This window comes from Lissotriton helveticus, chromosome 10, assembly GCF_964261635.1.
Source record: "Lissotriton helveticus chromosome 10, aLisHel1.1, whole genome shotgun sequence".
Taxonomy (NCBI): domain Eukaryota; kingdom Metazoa; phylum Chordata; class Amphibia; order Caudata; family Salamandridae; genus Lissotriton; species Lissotriton helveticus.
The window spans coordinates 524140969-524164198 of NC_136071.1; the positions used below are offsets into that span (position 1 = coordinate 524140969).

General features: G+C 46.7%; 1 protein-coding gene across 1 annotated transcript in view; it reads left to right on the forward strand.

The window, feature by feature from the left end:
• NME4 (NME/NM23 nucleoside diphosphate kinase 4) overlaps positions 1-23230 on the forward strand; it is a 76269-nt gene that overhangs the window by 22208 nt on the left and 30831 nt on the right. Inside the window, exon 2 of the mRNA XM_078664320.1 lies at positions 20968-21098. Coding sequence (XP_078520446.1) covers positions 20968-21098 — 131 coding nt within the window. The remainder of the gene's footprint in view (positions 1-20967; positions 21099-23230) is intronic.

Sequence of the window (23230 nt, forward strand, 5' to 3'; positions counted from 1 at the left end):
GCAGACTTTAAGGGATTTGGGTATTCGTCCCCCAGTACTCTATTTTTTAATTCGCTTACATGAAGGAAATTATGCCCAAGTGAGATGGGGGCACCAAGGGCAAGTCACTGAGAAGATCCCAGTCGGCAGAGGAGTACGCCAGGGCTGCACCCTGTTCTCCTTATATGTCAATGGGTGGTGATATTTCTTCGGGAGGTCTCGGCCTATGCATCAATCCTGGCGGGCGACAAAGTCCCAACCCTCTTGTTTGCCGACGACACCCTGTTGGTGTCGAAAACTCCATCTGGGTTACAAAAATTGTTAAATAGATACAAATTCTTTTGTGACTCTCGGGGTTTAGTTATAATCGCCACTAAAACAAAATGTATGGCTTTTACTCCTCACAAGTCTTTTAAAAACAACCTAATGCTAAAAGACACCTTACTGGAGACAGTAAATATGTTTTGGGCATAAGGCTTTCTGACAAAATGCATTGGAAGCCCCACTTAGCGAAGATGCTCATGAACCATACGCGTGTAGTTGGGGCTTTAAGTAAAGAACACCGGTCTTCGTACAGTAGGTCGGTTGCACCAGCCCTCGCAATTTACGATGCCAAAGCAGTCAGCTCCGCACTGTATGGTGCGGAGTCTGGGGCGTTGAAAACATTGAGGATATCTGCAGATTTGAGCACAAGTTCCTGAGGGACCTGGTGATGCTTCCTTGCAACACCCCTCTAACTCCCTTAATGTTTGACATGGGTAGACGGCTGCTCAGGCATATTGCTAAGTTGCGCCCATTGCTCTTTTGGGCTCCCGTAATGTGCACCCCTGAGCTCGCAAATTATGCTGCTCCCCTGATTGAGGTGCCTAATCTAGATGTGGAGCACAGGGTCAAGTGGATATCCAATGTTGGAAAGACGCTGACTAAGCTGGACCTTTCGAATTTATGGGAAACACGAACACCCCCCCCCCCCCCCCCCCCCCCCCCCCCCACCAAACAAGCTAGAGCTGAAGCATATCTATTGGAACTGGGTTGATTCCAATGAGCTAAGCAAAACAAATTTGGGGAGATTGACAGATGAGTTCTTCAGTCTTAAACAGTGTAGAGCCCTAGAGCCTTACCTAGATATTATCCAGGTTCCACGTGATAGGCTGCTATACACCCAATTTAGGCTAGGCACACATCCAGTACATGCTGCAAAAATCTAAATGGAGTACTCGCGAACATCGAATCGAGGCTTGCCCTTGTTGTAGAGCCCTGTCGGAAAGTGTGTCCCACGTTTTATTTGCATGCCTGGCTTATTCCACTGCAAGGTCAAACTGTTAATCCATGGGCAAACGTGACCACAAGGTCGCCCTGCGTATTCTTAAAACTGACTCAAGGCAGCGCGTTTTTTTCCTGTGGGGTGGCCAAGTTCTTGAATATCAGACATAAAGCTTTGAAGGACTCTCACATGCCGAGTGAAAAGTGATAATGGCAGCTCCTCAATCATTTCAGATCTATCATAATATGTTGAGGAGCCCACTAATTTTGAACCCCTCGTGGAACGTATGCGTTAAAAAAAAAAGTGTCCAATTTCGAGATACATTCCCCTTGTTTGTTAGAGTTCCTCTATAGTTTGTACATATTTACGTCTTACATATTACTGTTTGGTGGTGTTTTAACGCCTCCCCTTCTACTGTTTTATTCATTCTTGTTTTTACAATTTTAACAAAAGGAAAAATCATTACTCTGGCCCTTTTTAGGTCGAGCTAGAACAGCGCATCGGCTGTTGCTCGACTTATAGTAAAGGGGCTTTTCAAAGTGCGATCCACCGGCCTAAAGCTTGCGTTCATGGGGCCTAAAGCTTGCGTTCATGTGGCCTAAAGCTTGCGTTCATGGGGCCTAAAGCTTGCGTTCATGTGAACGCGCGCAGATGCCATCTGCCTTAAACAGCCTGCCCATTTGGCAAAAGCCTCTTCCAGCTACAGTAATGAGCCGCTGTGCCGGGCTCCAACTTGTTTTCCTTACTAGTATCCTCCCTTACTGCATAACCTTTTATAAATTTAGCAACTTGAAAACTCAGTTTAATCATGTTTTAACTTGATGCGAACCCCCACAGATTTTTTATGTTTTGTATGTTTGTTGCATATTGCTTTTATGATAAAAGTGATCAAATAAAGCATTATTTGATTTGATTAGATCAATGAAGCCAGTACCCGCTCCAGGCATCCTTACATTTGCAGAATTCGCTGGTTGCAGGAATTGGCATTTCATTTAACCCCTTCGGTGCTGATGACGGAACCGCTCCGTCATCAGCCGCGGTCGCGCTGTGCTGATGACGGAGCGGTTCCGTCATGGCCCGCCCAGCTCGATAGAACGCTCATGCGCGGCGCGAATTCCGCGCCTGCGCTGAGGGTTCTATTGAGCGGGGCGGGCCGTGACTGAACCGCTCCGTCACGAGCACAGCTCAACCGACGCTGGTGACGGAGCAGTTCCGTCACCAGCATGCGCCCGCCGCGTGGCCACTCAAAACCCGTAGCACTGCGGCGGAATAGCCGCCGCAGTGAAGGTCCGCAGTGAAGGTGTTAAACAAGCTGACTCCGTGGCAAGAAGGCATGTTTCTTGTTTAGCTGTGTCTCTGGAGCCCGTTTCACAGCACAGGAGACTCGCTGAATCACACTCCAGCTGAAGCATTTAAACCATCGGAATTAACCGTCCCGGGACGGTTATCTTTGTAAACAAAAGTCGGGGAACGTTTTTCATGAATCAAAAAAGTAAAGGCACGTCGTGCCTCTCCGATCCCGCCCACTTCGACCTCTGGGTGCACGAGGTACTGAAATGTTTAGTCGTGTCTTGTAACTTGATAATTAATTAGTGGCCAGAACTGCTTGTAAATATTGGCCAGAAAAAAAACACAGTAACGTCCTTGCTCGAAAATAATGTTCCCCTTCTTCTAGGGAGGGCGCCATGCTCTATCCTACGTTAGTTATGTTGGGGTGAGTGGTAGCACTACTGCGTCCCCCTGGTCTGTAAACGCCATAATAATTAAATTATCTTCTCCTATGGTCTCATCCGTGGCCGGGCCGGGTACTGATCAGCGGGTGGTCCCGACTTTGCTTCCCACGAAAGACATTTGCCGTTTGCCACCCACCGAAAACCAGCTGCGACTTTTCTTCGGAGATATTTTGAATTTTCTATTTTTCTTTATTTTGTATGACGCACTTTAAATGTTTCAGTCGTTAGGAAATATGTTATCTTGAATCCTTCTTTAGTGTTCATATTTATCTGATGGGCCTCGCTGGTTCAGGACATGTTGAGCTCTGTAAGTATTTGAGCCTGTCCCGCGGGTACTGCGATGGCACAGATATAGGCCTAACTAGTGGGTAAGTGGGAGGTGTACTGTTCCCAGTACAGAACTCTGGTGAGACTGGGAAAGGATGCCATTTTGGGACAAATTGCTTACGCGTGCATGAAGGTCGCGCAGGGACGGAAAAGTTACATTTCTGTTCATTATTGTAAGATGGTCTTTATAAGACCTTAATTCGTTTCCTCTTGGTGTCCACTATGCCTTTGTATGGCATGCTTATGTTCCTCCTGACACTACTTAACTCTCCTGATCAAATCAAATACTTTATTAATACTAATTCACGTACAGGCAGAGCCTGGTGTCTTGTGACTGACTGCCTGCGGTGCTGATTTGTTCTTGTGACTGAACGTACAGCTCTCCCTTTGCATTAGCCATGATAACGACTTCTGAGGTCACAGGGGCCCATGGGATGCCCTGTGGCGTGAGAGGGTTAAACAGACCTGCTTCAGGGACCTGGAGGGTGGGGCGTGGGGGGAGCAGGGCTTAGAGGAGCCCCCTGCACCACAATATAGCTTTTTTTTTTTTACTACTAAACCATTGGATGCGGGCCATTTTCTGTGCTTGCTTTATGGCCTATGTCACCGGTGCTACTCCACTAACCTGGTCAGGTTACGCCCAATGATAATGGCTTTACGTATTAGCTGGTGCTGGGATTTTAATTTGGAAATCCCCCTTTAAAGCTGAGTTAGAAAACATCCGTATAGATTTGTGCCATTAGGGTTCACTGAATCAAGAGCAACTTATGTTTTGGAGCTATTTGATTGCTCTTATGAGCAAGGGTCATTTATGCTTACATCATTCCTAGGTCCTCAGTTATTGGTAGGATGGTAGGAGACGAACCTTCTGCTTTGACCCTTCGAGGCCTATTACGATGTCGGTCAGGGTTTCCTCCGAACAACACCGTGGCAGAAACACGACCCACCGGCCTAATTATGATGCAGTCGATTTCTCTATGGGAGCTTGTGTTATGGCCGGAAACCGGATTTCAGTCTATCCTGGGCCTGGGAGGCTGCCTCGGTGGGTGGTCACAGATTTCAGCACTAGTGAGACAGCTCAGCGGCTCAAAGCGCCTGTGGCAGAGATCGGAGTATGCTGCCTCTGTGAATGTAGCTCCTCTTACAGATCTGTGTGTAAGAGGCGCTTGGTCACAGGCTCCACCAGTAGTGAGACAGCTCAGCGGCTCAAAGCGCCTGTGGCAGAGATCAGAGTGTACCTTGGAGTAAGAGAGCTGCTTGGGCACAGCAGCCTGCTGGGAGATGGGTGTAACCAGGAATGTGAGAACAGCAAGTTTGCAATATGCAGATGACATTGTGCTGCTCTCCCAAACGCCTCGTGGCCTCCGTCTGATAAATAAACTAGTAGAATACACAGACCTAAATCAACTACAAATAAACTTCAAAAAAACAAAGGTCATGTGTTTTTCAAGCCCACATAAAAAAATACCAAAATTCACCTGGACGATCAACAGTAACCACCTGGACCGCGAGGGGACATACAAGTATCTGGGATTAATTTTGGATCACCACCTTAATTATAAGCAACACCAAGAACAGCGGAAAACAAAAGCTAAACAGCAATTATTTGCATTCAAAACCCTGCAAAAAAAAATCAGTGACTGTTCAACCACCCACTTATTAAAGGTCGTGGCATCAAAATTTTTACCTTCAATTACATATGGTTCCGAACTCTTAAACTCAAGACGCAACATCTTTGAACATCGCCCAAACCAGTCTCTTCAAAAAATTGTTTAATATTCCGCGTCATATTTCTCAAACGTGGACCAGACTTGAATTTGGGTTAAAAAACTAGACCATGTCAAGACCAGGAACACTGGTTAAACATTACTGGAGAATGCGGGCAGCAGAGGATGACTCTCTGGCACATTATTGTTTCCTGGAGGTCGAAAAGCAATCCAAATCGAGTAATTCAGTTTATCCATTCTTAAAGAAATCAATTGAGGCCTTAAAGTTAGAGGAAGCATGGCACACAATTCCATCCTATCCGGAGCTTAAACAATTAGTCAACAAAACAGTTAATCAAATGTCTCAAGAACAGGATAAAGCTGCATTGACTATGAAAACCAATGCATGGATCATGCTGCCAACATATAAAATGTTAAAGCCCCAATCATACCTTTTGGAACACTTTGCAAATCGAATGAAACAGCAACTGATCTTGCTGAGACTGGGAGTTCACCCAACCAAAGATCTAACTCCAAAATGGAAACGCACCTGGCTCTCAAGGGACTGCCGCCTCTGCGGGCAAGGAGACGAATCGGTGCTCCACTTACTTTGTATTTGCCCGACCATTATCATCCAAACGAAAAGAACTGTTGCGGCCGTTAATGAAAAAAGAGCAGATAAGGACTTGTAGGTCCGCAGTTATAAAATGTTTAGGAGGGTCAACTGTGCAACTGGCATGTAAAGCAATAACGTTTTTAAGTCAGCTGCAAACGCACTAGAAAAGAGAGATACAGAACTTGAACTGGCTAAGCAAGTAACGTGAAAAAGTTTAGACAATTACCTCGAAGCCAGCATAAGAATTAGATATCTCATCTTTTTTTTATATAAACTTTAAATGAGAAGTTTATCGACTAACTTGTATTTTACTCATGAATTTTATGCCATAAGTGTTTGTGTTTTAGCTGTTAAGCCGCTCTTTTTATAATTTAAACCAAATCAAATAAAGTAATTTACTACTTTTGGGTGTAACCAGCAGAGAAGTGTATCCTACGGGCCACATGTCGGATCGGAATAAGACAGCTCACTTGGTTACTGCACCTGTAGCAGAGACCTGTGTCTACACAGTTCTCAGTAAGCTGACTCAGTTGGTTAATGCACCTATGGCAGAGGGGGCTCATTGGGTAACAAGCATGCGCAATAGCATGCAGAGGTCCCTGTAAGTAACCTAGCTGAGTCTGTTCATGCGCCTCCTGCATAGAGTTCCATGCCACATGCTCCACTTCTAGAGATTGTTTTCGGTATTAACGCCCCTGCTGCTCTGATCTCTCGCTCTCCATCTGTTTGAATCCTGCAGGTCCACGAGTGAGATAGCTCAGCGGTTTATACCCCTGGTGCTGAGATCGCTTTGTAACAGCAGGCACACTACGCTACACCATAGCTTAAACACACTGGCAAAGGCAATAGCTCTCGCTAAACACTTATAAGTTCCCAAAGACGAGACCTATTGGCCATTCCAATGCTTGTTATTAAAGTTCTTTGTTATATTCCATATAGCTGTCTCTCATGGTTCGCACTTACTGGAAAGGTCGCTCAATGACCTTTCATTCGTTATATAGATTAAGCCATAGCGTACAAAGTCAGTAAAATGGGCGTTCCCCAAACACCTCTTTGGAAATCAACAACACCCATTTTAAGCAAAACCTGACTTTAATGGGCTACCGCAGGGGCATGCTCGAGGCATTTGCGCTTGCATGCTTCGCATATCAAAACCAGACCTATTGTCTTTGCCAGTGTTTGTTTGTGGTAAGTGTAAGCACCATGCAACATATAAACACCTAGGGCAGAGGGTGAGCTTACTAATAGTGAAATGGTTCATTATCATTATAATAGTTTAAGCAGGCCCTTTATTTGCTTCCTTAGTCCAGAGAGGGTGGGGCTACCAAGGGGCGAGGTTTGGGGAGATAAGACATCAGGGCCGCCTGCGGAATTAAAGGCCTCTATCGGTCCATCTGCATTCTTCTCCCAGTCGACGCCTGGGTTGAGCGCAGCTGCTTCCCAGAGCGATACGGGTCTGTTTATTTCTTTGGAGATATGGCGCACTTCCGCTTTCCAAGCTGTGAATGGGATACTTGCCCGCTCTGGCCTTGCCTCATTCCTCGTGCGTAATGTACAGAAACGAGGATTAGACTTTGTTGTTGTATGATATTTGCCAATAGAAGACTATTTGTGCACAGACGTCAGATTTTCTGTATACCCGCATCACGAAACTTTTCTTTCACTGCGCCGTGCCTTTGTGTGATGTTTGCACGTTTCATGTGTCGCGTGATATTTTCAGGGACACTTTATCGCAAGCATTTGACGAAGCACTGGCAAAGTCAACAGGTTTCGCCTTTTTCGTTTACTTGGCTTTGCGAGTGTTTTTTTTGCCGATGCTGTGCTGCATCGGAGGAAAATAGACAAATTTGATTGGCGGCTGCATTGGTCTGGAGGCTCATGCATGTGTCGTGATGCAGGCATTTGCCTATGCAATGCAGCAGGCAGCATTTCTCCTTTTTTTTTTTTTTTTTTTTTTTACATCAGTCCATGATGGCATATGCCATTAGGATTGGTAAATAAAAAAATAAATTACAGTTTACCTCTCGCAAAAGCATATTTTATGGAGCAGCTAGTTGAAGAGCGCCGGGGAATGAGAGGAAGAAACAGAGGCACTTGAGGCTGGGGAGAACAAAAGTTCTAAATGGTGAAAAAAGTAAAAATGTAGGGGTAGAGGTTTGGGGGAGGTGAAGTGAGGGAGCAACACGGAGTAGGCCCTGGGGGGCTTGTTTGTAGGGAAAGAAGCAGAACAGAAGAGAGCAAGAAGGCCTATGGCGAGATGAAAGAACATGCATTGGAAATGAAATAGGTCTCGCATTTGCTTGAGTTAGAGCTATTTGCGTTGTAAATTACAATGTTTTTACCCATGTGTGTTGGAGTGTATGCATGTGGTGTGTAGTGGAATTATGTGGGTTGGATTGGAATTGTTAGTTGTGGAGTTAAGTTGTGTAGTGGAATTGTGTGCAGTGGAAATATGTGGTTAGTAATTCTTTGGTATTGTGTGTACTGGAATTATGTGGAGTGGGATTGTGTGTTGAGCGGTATGTAGGGGAGTTTAATTATGTGGTATTCTGTTGAATTCCAGTTCTCCTTCCTACTGGCTGGTGAACAGCGGAGCCAAATGGACAGTCCTACTTCTGAACTCACAACTAAGAGAAACCCCCGGGGACTGAGGGGGGCAGGGAAGGCCCTTCCTGTTGCTCTTTCACCTTTGCCTCTCAGGCATTCCGCTGCCTCCTGGGGCTGCTGGCATTAAAAGCTTACTGTATTTGCTTTAAAAAAACACAAATTCCGTCTGTGGTGGTTCTGCAGGCTCTTGCCAATACAAGCCTGCAGAAACCCACATGCCAGCAAGGTTGCAAACTGGTATTGCCCTGTCCTGCGCTCTTCTCTAGAGGGGATTCGGAGAGCTGTACTTTGTTACTGAAATAGGAATTGGGTACCCTGTTATGTTGAAGTTGGCACCCTGATTAACATATACCCGGTGATGGTGTGTAGAATCTAAAACAAGTATAAACACCATATAACGGTGGACTATGTGCTCAAAACATACATTAAACAACACAATAGAAGAGTGCAGGGATTATAAAGGTTACCAATATAAGCAAGATAACTGAATGAATGCTTACATAACCCCTGCGCTCTTACGCCTTTGGTGCCCTCTGGCCACCCCCCAAATGCTGCCACTCTCCGAGAGAAAGCGTCTGTCGTGCAGCGCTAATTCAAACCGCGCTTCCAGAAATGCACTTTGAGATAACCAAGAAAACATGGGGGAGGCTGGGGTCACAGCAAGAGGGGTCCCGTTAGCCTGCAGTGCCCATTATATAACACCCACTGCTCCTGGTTCAAACATCAGCCACCAGAACCTAGTTATTTTCCAGATTAAACAACTCTATGAGGTGTTATTTTAAACGGCAACGCCGTATACATGACTTTTCTATTTTAATGAGCTACAAAGTTGGAGTGAAAAAATGCTGGGCTGTGCGGGGATTTAACCTGCGACTTTTTAAGGACAGCCATCGGACTCAGAAACACAAGAGGTAGTAGGTGAATAAACGTGGCATCCAGCGCTAGCCTGTTAAAGACCTTAAAATGAATTTGATAAGGGAAATGGTGCGCTTCATCCAGGAGGGACTGAACATGCATTTATTTTATGCTGTTAAATTGATAATCATTTCTACCATTATATGACGTACTCCATCTGAATTTTTGTGATTGGTGAGGCCAGTTCCGTATTGGCCCTAAATATTAATTTTATATGTTACCGGGTTTTTACTTATGGATGGATTGAGCACGCATCATTCTCACTTGTTATGTGGCCTGTTTTTTATTATGATGTATTTCAGTCTTCCACTTTACTTACGAGGTCTGACTTAGGACACCTCTGCTTATATTGTGACTAAACTTTAAAATATACATAGAATTAGTTCTGGCTCCACCCAGTATAGTGACGGTCTTTCACCTCGTGCTACTAGTTGTTAGAAGCATCATTCTGCCTCCTATGGAGTGTTTGCATTTCAATGCCGGAGCCTAGGGACTATTTTACATCTCAAAAGTACTCCGAATCACTTTGCATTAAATTATGTCTTTTAGATACATTGTATATATAAAGCTATTTTTGTTGTCTAGTGGAGAAGGATGATTTAATGTATCAGTCAGGACTCAAATGCATGCCAAACCGATTGCCAAGGTTTGTTACTTTTATAGCTCCGCATATGGTGCAGAGCATATTTTCATACTGATGGTTAATTTAGCAATTTGGCCGGAAACCTACATTTTGGTGAACATTGTGCTATATAAATTACATGACTGTTCAAAGTAATCCCTTTAATCCATAACTTTTGACTTTACCATTACATTGGATTTATGTTCTGTAGCTGGCAAAGTCAGATTTTTATCAAATGTATGGGATATGTAACTATAAGAAAGTTACCGTTACCCTACCTGAAGCTTGAGGTAGCTCCCAAGCAATTGCCCAGCCTGTCATTGGGCAGAATTAGGTCTAAAAACTGTTCCCAGAGTGGAGACAATGGCCACGGCTGCAAACATGAAGCTCAGGGTAGCAACCCACACTAGTGACCGGAGCTGCAAATAAAACAAACAAGCATTTACAATGCAACGGTCTCGCCTTTGCAAAAGTTAGAGCTATTGGCATTGTAAATGACAAACTTTTTATTTATGTGCTGGTTTTGAAAACAGATAAATAAATGGCATTGTCATTTACAATGCCAATAGCTTAATCTCTCGCAAATGTCTGTGCCGCTACTCCTGCAATTCCAATTTGTGATCAATTACATGTGGGTCGATATACAATCTCAAACGTGACTTCCATTCCGAGGTGATCTCCAGCACCTTAACATAGTAAGTCAATCATTATTTCAGCCATAACTTGCAAACATACCTATCACTGCCCAAGCACCCCCAACCCTTCCTTAGATTCTCCAATCCACATTCGTGATGCACTACCGTACTCCTGATCTCACCTCCTCGCCCCCTTCCTCCAGGCTCTGGAAGCTCCATCCCAGAAGCACCTGTAGCAAAAGGATCAGCAACGCGGTGAACAGTAGTAGCAGGTACCTTCGGAGGAGCGACTGCACCCGTGCCCGGCCCACCATCTCCAAACGTTGCTGCTTTAGGGTGTGTGCACGTACTGGTGGTACGGTTGTCGCTGACATAAATGACGGACTACATGGCACATCGGATTACTACAGGGCTGCCAGGTAGACAAAGAAGCAGGGACGCCGAGGTAATCACACTCGCCTGAGTTGAGACTAAGAAATGCCATGCTAGATTCTCCCCAAGGGGGGGGGGGATTCGCCACCTTGGAGCCTCTGGGTAAATTGTGTTTCTAGCTCTTACCCGCCTCCTCCTGCTAACCGGAGCTATCCTCCAATACTTGAGGAAATCAACCGCTTCGGGCCACCACTGCCCCCACCGACCCCAAAACGAAGGCTGGCCTCCTTAACTCTAAGCGGCTCTCACAGAGAAAGCAGTTAATGAACCATTGAGGTAAGTGCTCTCTGCACTAGGAGCACTCGAGGCGCACAGAGGGATGTGTGACCCATCAACACTATGCCAAGGGTCAGCTGCTCTCTCCCCCATCGTGGGTAACCCGCCGAGGGAACTTGCTCGCCAGCTAGGCAGGCCCCTTCGAATGACGCCACGTGATGACCCCGACTCCTCTGCTGACTAACCTTGTTGTCCCACAGAGAGGGCTGTGACAAGTCGAGTGGGGAGGTGACAAGGCCGGAAATAAAGAGCATTTTAAAAGCGCAACCCTTATTTATTTATTTATTTATAAAGTTTTATATAGCACAAACTTGATCCCGAAGGATATCAGAGCGCTTTACAATTTGAGGGAAAGGAAGGTAACAAATCAAAACATGAGTCTAACATGGGGAATCTAATAGGCATTGAGTCAAATAGTGCACACATAACAGATCATTTTTAGACCTGGGTGAACGAGAAATGGGCTAGACGATGGAGTATAATGTGGGTCACAGGGCGCTTTAAATGGAAGGCCTATCCACCGAGAGCAAGGTAGCGGCCTTGCCAACTAGGCCTGAGGCAGCTGCTGCCAGCGGGACCCTAACCCTTCCCGCCCCGACCCCCGTCCCGCTCCCAAACCACCGAACACCCATGATCACAACAACAGTTGACTGAGTGGGACGAGGCTGGAGCTGGGACAGAGCCCCTCACGGGCGATGCCTGCGTGGCGGGGCCCCTCCTTGGGCCGGGGAGGAGGGGGGCGATGAATAAGGCCCGCACTACACTAACCTCGTGGTCCAACGCGACCTCGAAGCAGCAGCTGCAAACGGCGACAGGGTGAGGGGGTGGGAACGGAGACACGGGGAGCGGGAGGGGGGGCGGGGGAAGGCAGGACAGCAAGCACGAATAACAAGGGGGGGGCAGGACAGCGGCAAGCACTCACCAGAGGCGGCGGTCGGGGCAAATGGTAAAATAAAAGGCTGCCAAAAGAAAAAGTACCGCCCACCGCCGCAATGACGTTCTAAAAGAGGCGGGATGCGAAAAAATCTAGGGAACGCCCACGAATCTGCTCCGAGAATTACGGACAGATCTCTATTCCAATGGCTAGCCTCCATTTATGGAGCTAGCCAATGGAACAGAGAGGCGGGACAAAGCCCCGTACTGCTAAAACATAAGATTTCGCCTGCGCAGTGCTACGCCAGGCGAAACCTAAAAACAGTTACTGCTTCTAAATGTTTTAAGAGCAGCTTCATGCAACAGTGCTTATACTGCTGCTTTAAAAGCAAGGGGCCCAGGGAAAATATATCCCATGTTATCTTGCATACTGATAGTTCTGTATGGATCTAATGAGAGAAGCAAAACAACAAGTGGTTTTCTGCAGGCCATGGCTCCGCTTCATTGATGAGGGACCTTCTGTACCAATCAGTAAATAATGTGTGTGTTCTTCAGTGGTCGGTTCCTGGTATGTGAAAGTTGTGATTCAGCTCAGGATTGTCAGAGTGCCTCAATATGTTGTTGGTGAAACTACAATGACCTAGGAATGCTGCGTCTCTTAAAACAATCTTTGTACCAGAGCAGGCAGTCCTGCGTCATTAGATATCCATATGCATATCCCTACGTTTTCTCTCTGGCACATTATGGCCAGTTAGCTCATTCGGTTAGAGTTGGGGCTAACACCAAAGTCACAGGTTCAATTCAATTCAAAATACTTTATTCGGTTACATGAAGTTTGTAGAGGTCATTGTCACGAGGATGGTAGGAAGTGGGTGGGAAGTCATGCGTGGCTTGCCGGGTACAAGTGGTCAGGAAAGAGTTTAAAACTAGGCCTACTGATGCCCACTAATAACTACAATGAGAGAGATGGGCTGCAGACGTCAATCTTTGGTCTTGACCCTTAACGTGGGTGAAGCTCATGTAAAGCGCTCTGATACCTCCGGGTCTAGCCAGCTCTATATAAAACTTTGCAAATAAAAATAAATTACTAAAATAAACTATCTAGTTTGAAACTCTTGTAAGAAATCAGAAAGGACAAAAGGGTTCGAAACAGTGCTCTCACTAGAAAGATAAGTGGACATAGCGTTTCCAAGGCAGGCTTCCACGAGGCAATGCAGCTTGTAGCTGATCTTTGACCTTTTGATTTTACTAAAATTATATGTTGTAAGCCGCGAGCGAAGATGGCCGCGCTCTGCTGAGCTCCGCAGTCAGTGGGGACGAATTTGGCTATCCAACCCAAAATCCGACAGAACTCTAATAAACTAAAACCTGCAGAGAGATCCCGAAGATGCAGTGGGCTGAAGGAACCGGAGATACTTGAATGGGATCTGCGTCTTGGTAGTGAATGGCGGAGTCCTGAAGATGATCTGTGCATCATGAGGCCTTGCCCTGAGAAGTGAGTCTGAGCGCTCAGACGAGGATCCCGGCCCTGGAGTAACTGCCTGAAGCCCGTATGGAGACGGAAGGTATCTGGGGGCGGGGGCAGGCGGTGTGTTACTGGGGATAGTCTGAAGTGCCCGTGAAACTAGGTCAGAGTGCGAAGGGGGCCGACCGCAAAGACAGTGGCATGTATACCCCAAAGCAAGCGACGGAGTGTGTGTGGCGTGGGAGCCGGGGTTGAGGAGCTCCGGGGCCTTGCCTGGAAGCAGAGAAGCAGCCGAGTGTTACAGAGTGCCACAGCCTGAAGACCCGAGCCGAGGGTGGGGACAATCTGAACCCTCCACGCCAGTTGCCGGGGCCCAGTGCCTCAGTTCTTCAGATAGCGACCGACCGCGAACCCAGGGTGGCGTGGAACGTCAAGCGGCCTGAGCGGGGGGCTTTCTTGAGGAGTATCCGGCACGCAGCAGAAAGTAGAGTAGAGGACATATAACAAAACACCAGTGGCAGAAGTGCTAGATCCTTGGGCGCGAAGGGCAATCAGAGGAGGGCCGCTGGGGAGATTTTGACTGCCCGACCCCGTCCCCTCTGTGAATCAGCTTTATCACTTCCAATGCTATACCTGAACCTAGATGTTGACAAACTCATCTCCCAATGCCTCACAGCCGAAATCAATAATGTCGCTCCACTCAAAAGCATAAAGATAAGGCCCACTGCCTCAGCACCTTGGTTCAACAAATCCCTCTATGAAGAAAGAAAGCAGCTAAGATTCTTGAAGAAACAATGGAGGCAAGTGCCCTCCACCGATAATTTGGCCACGCTTCGTTCAGCAACAGCCAAGAACCACAATCACATCTTCCTTGGGAAAGCGTCGCACTTCAAAACCCTCCTTGACTCAGGCAAAAATAGACCCAAAAAACTATTCGATCTCATCAAGATTCCTAACCGCTCTCCCCCAACCTCCATGTTGGAGGATTCTACAAAGAAAGCAGCGGATTTCGCTATATTCTTTGTTGTAAAAGTGAAATCACTTGTGGATCAGGTCCCTCATCCTACCCCTCCAGAGGAGCGCAAATCCTCAGTCATTTGGCAGAACTTTGACCCCCTATCTAAAGATGCCTTCCTCAAATGCATCCTCGAAACAAAGCCCTCCAACCATTCTCTGGACCCCACCCCCATTGCCATTGACGTATATACCCATTCCCTTTTCTAGTGGACCACTCTGGTCAACCTCTCCCTCTGTCAAGGCTCCCTTCCTGTCTCCTTCAAAACTGGGCAGGTCAACCCTCTGCTTAAAAAACCCGCTGCTGATGCGAATGACTTCAACAGCTTCCGCCCCATCACTAACCTACCCTTTCTTGAGAAGATCACAGAAAGATGTGTAGCGAAACAACTCTTTTCATATCAAGGACAATGATCTTCTTGACTATTGTCAGTCTGGCTTCTTCCAAAACTGCAGCACTGAAACAGCCCTACTGCAAGTGATGGATGACGCGCTGAGGATACTTGATTCGGGGGCAGGGGGGGTGTCCTGTCTTCTAATTCTCCTTGACCTTTCTGCAGCCTTTGACACTGTCAATCACAACACCCTCCTCAACACTCTTCAACAGAGAATGGGCATGGAGGGCACTGTGCTTAAATGGTTTGCTTCCTTCCTCTCACATAGATCCCAAATGATCAAAATAGCGAACAGTCTTTCATCTCCTGTGGCGGTAGGTCAAGGTGTTCCTCAAGGCTCTATACTTGCACCCACATTGTTCAATCTCTATTTAGAACCACTGGGAAATCTCCTAAGACTTCATTATGAACACACTAAAACCAGAGAGGTTGTCCATGTTTTTCTCCATTGAAAGAGCACACAGAGCGCCGGTCCCGCCGCTTAGGCCCAGGTCCCCTCCAAGAACAATAACCGGCCAACTTTTTAATTACCGCAATCGAGATTTCATCCTTCAGGCTGCCAGGTGTGCTTGAATCAGAATTTTTCCAGATTTCACTCTGTTGGTGCAGAAACAACGCCGGAGCTTTGAGGAAGCAAAGAGGAAACTACGCGAGAAGGGTTTTAAATATATGATGGTCTTTCCAGCCAAACTTAAAATCACCAGCAATGGTTAGGCATGGCACTTCACCAACCCAAATGAAGTATGGGACTGGCTGGAGAGGCAATATCCGGGATCTCGTACCCAAGGAAGCGGCCGTGACAGAATCATAGGGACCCTGACAGAGCACAAAACACCAAAGCTCGTTCGAGATCCATGGAGGCCGGGGAGAGGGACGATAGAGTCCTGAATGAAGCGGTAGCTGTGGCACGGTGAGTCTGACTGAGGCCACACAGTGGAAGAATCCGAAGAAGGGACTTACTGCTGGACCACTGTGGTAAAGTACTTGGGAATTGAAAGACTGCCAACCACAAGAACACTAGTGTAGCAGACAGAGATTAATAATTTTAGTAGTAACAAGGATTGTCATAACGCTTGAGTGGAGCGGTGCGCGCTTGAGGTTGAGACACCCCCCCATCATTGTGTTGAAACAGTTCTGTTTTAGGGCGACAGGCGCTCTGCGCGTTGACAAGTTGGGAAGGTACAACCTATTTAGCAGGGTGGGGGGGGCGGATGGTGGTTATTTCCTGTTAGGGATTATGGCTGGTATTAGTTTAATAGTTCAGGTTCAAGCTAAGGCAAAGATAAGAGTAGTTGCATCTGTAGACAGACTGACACTTTAGTCATTATGCTCCACACCAAGACATGGGAAGAATGGAGGGAGCCTGAATTCAGACTCTGTGCATGGCGTCCCGGAACCTATTGGGGGACAGGTAAAGATCTGGTCCTGGAATGTCAGTGGTCTGAACGGGGGACTGAAGCGAACGATGATGCTTCAGTTCATCAAGCGACATGACCCAGACATTGTCCTGATTCAGGAATCCCACCTCCTCGGCAGCCAATGTAAAGCGCTGCATAGATTTGGGTACACCTTGCTGGCCCACGCAGGCTACACCACAGACTCCAGGGGGGTGGGAATATTGGGCAAAGTATTATTTCCATACATTGTGATGGTGCAGTGGTCGGACCCCCTGGGCAGATATATGGCAGTGAGTGGCCGTTGGGACGGTAAGATCCTAAACCTATTTTTGGTGTACCCCCCCCCCCTCGGTCTACAGGGGGCAACACTTGACTCACTTGGTCTGGTGCTGCTGGCGCTCCCAGAGGGCCGAATGATATTTGGGGGCGACATGAATGATTTGGTCTCCGGGGACCTGGACACCTTGAGAGGTGCGGTGGGGGAAAGAGGACTGAGGCCGTTGGGAGACTTCCTCCGAACACTTTGACTTGGTGACATTTGGCGACATTTACACCCGGGGTTTAAACAATACACACGTCTCCACGTCGCATGGGAGCCTTGCTCGGCTGGACTACATTCCCACACTGGCTGCTACTCTGGGGACTTTAGCAGGGCTTCCCATGTGGCTCGGGGAGTGTCTGACCACTCCCCAGTAAAGGTGATTCTGGATGGGCCGCGGAGAGATCATACCCTAACCCCCAGAATTGTCCTGTGATATCTCAAAGACCCGAAATTCAAGAAGCGTTAAGGAAGGAAGCTCAGCACTATTTTAGCAAAAACATGGGGTCTGTGGCTTCGAAAATGACTCTGGGAAGTGTTTAAAACGGTCATGAGAGGGCAGGCATAGGCACATATTGGAGTGATCAAGAAAGACAAGATTCAGAAATGTCAAGCCCTAGAGCGTGAGGTGGCAGGCGTTGAGGCACAACTGGGTAGAGGGGAGGCAGACGACGCTAGCATACGACGCAAGTTACAATTAAAGCCAAAGGAGTTGAGGGACTTAGTGGATGACCGTGCTAGAATCTTGGTCTGGGCCGCACAGCATAGGCTCTATGATATAGTGGAGGAGGCAAGCAAGCGATTGGCTCGATGAGGAAAGATTGAAACGTAACTGGGTTCCCAGAATAATAGACGAGGGAGGCCACCTACACGAGACTGGGACTGAAATAGCAGAGGCGTTTGCTACATACTACGGGCGTTATATTTAGCCCCCTCCTCAAAATCATAAATGGAATGCAAGGAATTCCTAAAAGACATCTGGATGCCACTTCTATCCGAGGCTGACCGGGACAACAAGGCAGCCACACGAGCGCTGCAATCTGGGAAGGCGGCGGTACCAAATGGTCTGCCACAACAATTTTAAGTACTGCTAGATAAAACAGCTGAGCACCTCCTGCCAATGTAAGAGGAGGTCAAAACGGTGGGGAGTCTCCTGCACGATCAGTGGCTGGCGACAATAGTCGTAATCCCAAAGGAAGGTAAACCCCCTGAAAAATGTAAATCGTATAGGCCAAATTCTTTGATAAATTACGAGGCAAATGTCCTGGCCAAGGCCATGGAGACACGACTATTGAAGGTAATTACATCCCCTATACATCTGATCAGGAAGGGTTTATGCCACACAGAAGCACAAGACTCAATGTACGGAGATTGTTCGGGGTCCTCCATATAACATCCACAGAGGATTCACACCTGGCAGCCTTGCTGTCCCTCAATGCCAGAATGGCCTTTGATAACATTGAGTTGAATTACCTGTTTGCAGTACTGGACCACCTGGGCTTTGGACCCAATTTTGTCCAATGGGTGAAGCTTCTTTACAGTCAGCCCATAGCACGAGTGAGGGTTAACTCATCGGTATCCTGAGCATTCACATTGCAGAAGAGAACTAGCCTTTCCCCACTCCTATTTGCCTTGTCTCTCGAGCTTCTTGCGGTGTGGATTCGCTGCAACTCACTGATCTGGGGATATCCATTGGAGAGGAGTGGGAGCAGCGCATATCGTTACACGCGGACAATGTCCTACTGTATGCAAGGAAACCCAGACAATCGATAGATCGGCTGCTCCAGATTCTACGCATATACAGCAATTATGCAGCCTATCGCATACATTTGGGTAAATCGTTGCTCTTCCATTGGCAGGTGGCATCCCAACACTCGCAAGTAGATGTGTGATCCCAATTGGAACTCTAGGCTTCTAATATCTGGGTATTTATATTACCAGGAGTTCACAGGACTTTCATCAGAGAAACATTGAACGGCCGTTGACCTGCTTAAAAACTGACACGGAATGATGGAAAAAATTGCCCCTCACTTTAATGGGCCGAGCGGCCCTTTTCAAAATGATGATCCTCCCACGACTTCTCTACGCCATACACAACACACCTTTCGAGGTTCCTCGCGCATTCTTTACTCGGGTGGAGGCCAAGCTGAGAGCCCTAATCTGGAACGGTGGCCCACCGCGCATAGCTCTGCGGAAATTACAGAGGGGGATTTATGATGAGTGGGTTAGCGATGCCAAACATTAGGCTATACTATTGGGTCTCGCAGTTAGTATATGTTAATGATTGGGTATTTGGAGACAAGGCGGACCCGGCCTATCGTGTTGACAGAGATAGTATGGGAGAGGGAGGCTACCCACGCCTCCTTTATGAAAGTTGAAGCTCTGTTGCCGCGCCCACTTAGTCATAAAGGTATGGAATGCTGCCCACAAACACTTAGCGTGGAAAGGGGTACTAACGGAAATGACGCCACTCTGGGAAAGTAAGCAACTTGAGGGGTCGGGCAACCTGAAAGGCTTTCACAAATGGAGGTTACTGGGCTTAGAACGACTGGGGGATGTGTGGAGGGTCAGAACCTACATAACAAAACCTGCAAAAGGACTACGACCTAAATCAGGGCGAATGGTTGTGGTATCTCCAGTTGGGACATGCCCTAAAAGCATACATGCAGGAGGGGAAAGCCTTGCCCGCGTCGTCTTCATTGGAAGACAGGCTGCTGACAGATCCATTTACCAGTAAAGCCATATCCGGTATATAAAAAAAAAAGCTCACCAATAACTCCCCAGAACCCTTGGTGACATTGAAAGCCCAATGGGAGGTGGACCTAGGGCAGGACATTGAAAGCCCAATGGGAGGTGTACCTAGGGCAGATAGATGAGGAAGAATGGAGTTACGTGGTACAGGAGCCACGAGAAGCTGCGATCCGTGCTCGCTTCCAAGTCATCCAATTAAAAATCCTGCATAGGGTATATTACTCACATGAGGCAATATTCGGCATGGGACGTATAGAGAATAATCAATGCCAGTCGATGCGGGCAGATGCAGTCTTATTTTCATATGTTGCAGGATTGCTCAGTGCCACAAATGTACTGGAAGAAAGTAGGGACGTTATGACAGAAAAGTGGTGGGGTAGTAGGTCTTACAAGACCCAAGATGGTTCCTGCTGCTTATTCCCAATGAACAGTCGTGGCCCAGATACACAGAAAATGGTTAAAATTGGCAGCAATCATTGCAAAACGGAACATTGCTAAGCACTTGGGGGGCGGCCATACCAGAGGTGTCACAATGGGTTGCGGACCTTGATTGGTGTCAACAAGCAGAGCACACAGTTTATTTGAGCAGAGGGTGCCCGAAGAAATGGGAAAGAATCTGGGAACATTGGCGTGCATATTGGGGCGGGGGATGACTGACATGTACTAAGGATAGGTGGGGGGGGGGTGACATTGAGGACGGTTGTGGGAACTTTTATGTTTATTACAAATTTGAAAACGAAGACTTAACTTATTCTGTGCTGCAATGTAACCTAAGGAAATTACTGAATGCTGAGCATGTTAATAAAAAAAGATTTATACAAAAAATATATGTATAATATGCCTATAGGCCCTTTCAGCGACACCTTTTCGTCCATTGGTCTAATATTGCTTCATTCACGTTTATATTTTGCCAAGTACTGTATAGAGCACTGAATGGTTCAGCCCACTGCACTAACTTCACTGTGAGTGATGCTATTCTGTTCTTTCGCAAGGAGCACATCTATACACAAAGTAATTGCTGGTGGCCAATATGTCCAATGTGAGCTTTTCGAGACCAAAAAAAGATTTACTTTTAGACGATGTTCATGTTTAAAAAAAAAAAAAAAAAAAGTTACAAACCAGGCACTGACAAAGCCAAAATGCAGGGTATATTGGCTTTGCAGTGCTTATTTTTGCATACGATAGAATTGTGTGCGTTTCAGTTACATCCTTGTTAGTGTGTAGGCCAATAATGAATAAACCAGTATTGGTGCCATAAGGGCAAATCTGTGAGTAGATGTGCTGAAGCAAAGTGTCTTCATTTTAAGGCTCTTGATTTGAGGAAGACTTAAGCATTACCTGTGTCTATTTATGGTAAAATGGAAAATCCTAGCGTTCCAAATTGGACCTCAGGGGAGTACACTGGAATTTATTTGCAAAGAGGGTGATGGGACCAAAACCATCGATAGCACAAGCCTTGGGATTGGCCAGTGTAAGCAGTGGGCTGTGTTTCCAACCCAAAATTAAAAAAAAGCTCCTCGAAGGCCCATTGGATCCAGAAGGGAGGGTTCCCGAGTAGGAATGACCACTGAGTTCGCGGTGCTGTTGCCCAGCACGCAGAACCGCGCCCCTTGACTTGGCGTTTGTGTTCTCTCCTTGCAGTTCTCCCAGGGATCCAGGAGAGGACGCTGATTGCGGTGAAGCCAGATGGGGTGCAGAGGCGGCTGGTCGGTGACATCATCTGTCGCTTCGAGAAGCGTGGCTTCAAGTTGGTGGGCATGAAACTCCTGAAGGTAAGTACACACAAGCCTGTCATCCTTTTATTTAATCTTTTATACACACCACAGCAGAAAGATCCCCAATATCCTTGTTGACAGTCTTTGCCAAATGACCTGCTTATATTGTGCTACATTCCTACTGCTACGAAGTGCAATAATGTCTGTTTCCTTCCAGAAGCGGGGGATGTCGAGGCAGAGTGGGTGGTGGGGTGGGAGGACAAAGAAAATAAAAAATAACTTCACTGCCGCCCGCTGCTCTTCTGCTCCTCTCTGGCTCCAGTCCACTGCAGCACAGGCTCCCAGACTCTGCTGCCAATCCATACGCTGTTCTCATGCTGTTGGCAGCATGAGAGCAGCGTCAGGATTGACCCAAGCGCCTTGGATTTGCGCTTTTGGAGAGACTGGGAGCCTATGCCTGCTGTCTCCAACCTGGCAGTTTAGCTTGGGTTGGAGACATCTCAGTGTGTGTGTTGGTTTGGCCGTCCTAAGACAGCCAGCCAAACCGACATGCGCACTAACAGCAGGGCGCATCGCTTCTTCATGCAGCCTGTCACCAATTAGGCCCGCTCCCAAAACTCTGCCCACAAAAGCAAAAAAGATATAAACTTGTTTTATTATCGTTATTTCAAAGTTTTGCAGTTGCTGGGAGGGGCGACGCTCCACCACCATAGCGGAGGAGCTACTGCTGTTCCCTTCACGTTACAGTGACCCAACACTGCGTAAACCGGTAGCAATACAGAAATAAAATGCAAAAATAGATAAGTCGTTTAGGGTTCACCTAATGGTTAGACTAATCGGTTAACAAAGCTCTGGGTCGATTTTTATAAGTGTGTAAAAATAAGATTGGATCAAGCGTGGCTGGAAAAGGATTTGTGTTTCAGTTAGTGGAATGTGTAAGTGCAATAGAGTTCCCCCCACTCCTCTTATAAGAAGGCGGGCATTTTGTAAACCGTAGATGGTTCTATCTAGGGCGAGACCACTGACTTCTCTAGCGGTATAGTGGGGGAGGCGTATGGGGGGCAGATGGGACCCGTGCCCTAGCTAAATTTTTCGTGCCCCACCCCCTTGGGCCACAATACCAACGCTGTTGAATATTGCCTGGAAGACAACTTCGCATAAACTAAACACTACACTATGTTAAACCCAATTAGCGTTTACTGGATAGCAGAGATTGTTTGTGGCTATATGTGAGCCTTCTTTTGTACTTAAAATGCTTGTAACGCTTATTTAAAATGCTTGTAACGTCCAATGTTTATCTGCATTTTCATGTATAGAGATACATCAATGAAAATCATATTTAAACATTTGAAACATTTATATACCTAATATATGTTACATCTATGCGTAGATGCACAATTTATTCACCATTGCCCTTTGCAGGTGTACCCTCCAATTTCACCTGACTTCTGTGTCTTCCTAAAAATCTCTGGAGATGCCACTGCGCGAGACCAAAATATGCCCCTTTAAATGAGCTCTAAAGCTCAGTACAGCTGGGGTTACATGGGCACCTGTATCGCACAAAGCTTCGAAAGTGATTAGTCTGCTGTTCCAAGGGCCTTTGAACAATGTTGAGAAATAGGGACCTGATCATGGCAGCCAAGTAGGCACAGTAAATTTGTGGCAAAGGTGTGGGATGGGGCATTCAACGAGCAGACTATTGGGGACATTGATGTAGGGCGCATTACATTAGTCCATTTGGAAAGCATAGCTAAGCTTCTTGGAAACTCAGCAATTTGTTGGTGCCATTAGCTCTTTTAGGTGGTGTGCTATAAAGTGCAAAACTGATCAAAGTTAGTTTCTGGTGAGACATGTCCTCTCCTGCACCAAGCCTCACAAACCCTTCTTTCACCTCTCCACAATGGGCAGTAAGGCACTTGATGTGATTTATCCCGTCTTACCAGGACTAGGGGTTTGTGCGAAACAAGAAGCATTTACTTTTATGTAATTAAGTACAATTTCAGAAAAATTGCATAAATTACATGAAATGCAAAACCGGCACTTTGTGCTAAATTTTAGTGCGTCGTTGTGTCCATTTTGGTTCAGAGGTGCATTTTGCATTAAACAGTGCAGAAAATACAAGCACCGAAAATAGCAGCAACTTGCATCCTATTCATTCGCTTTGTTCGCATGAGCTCATGAAGTTTTTA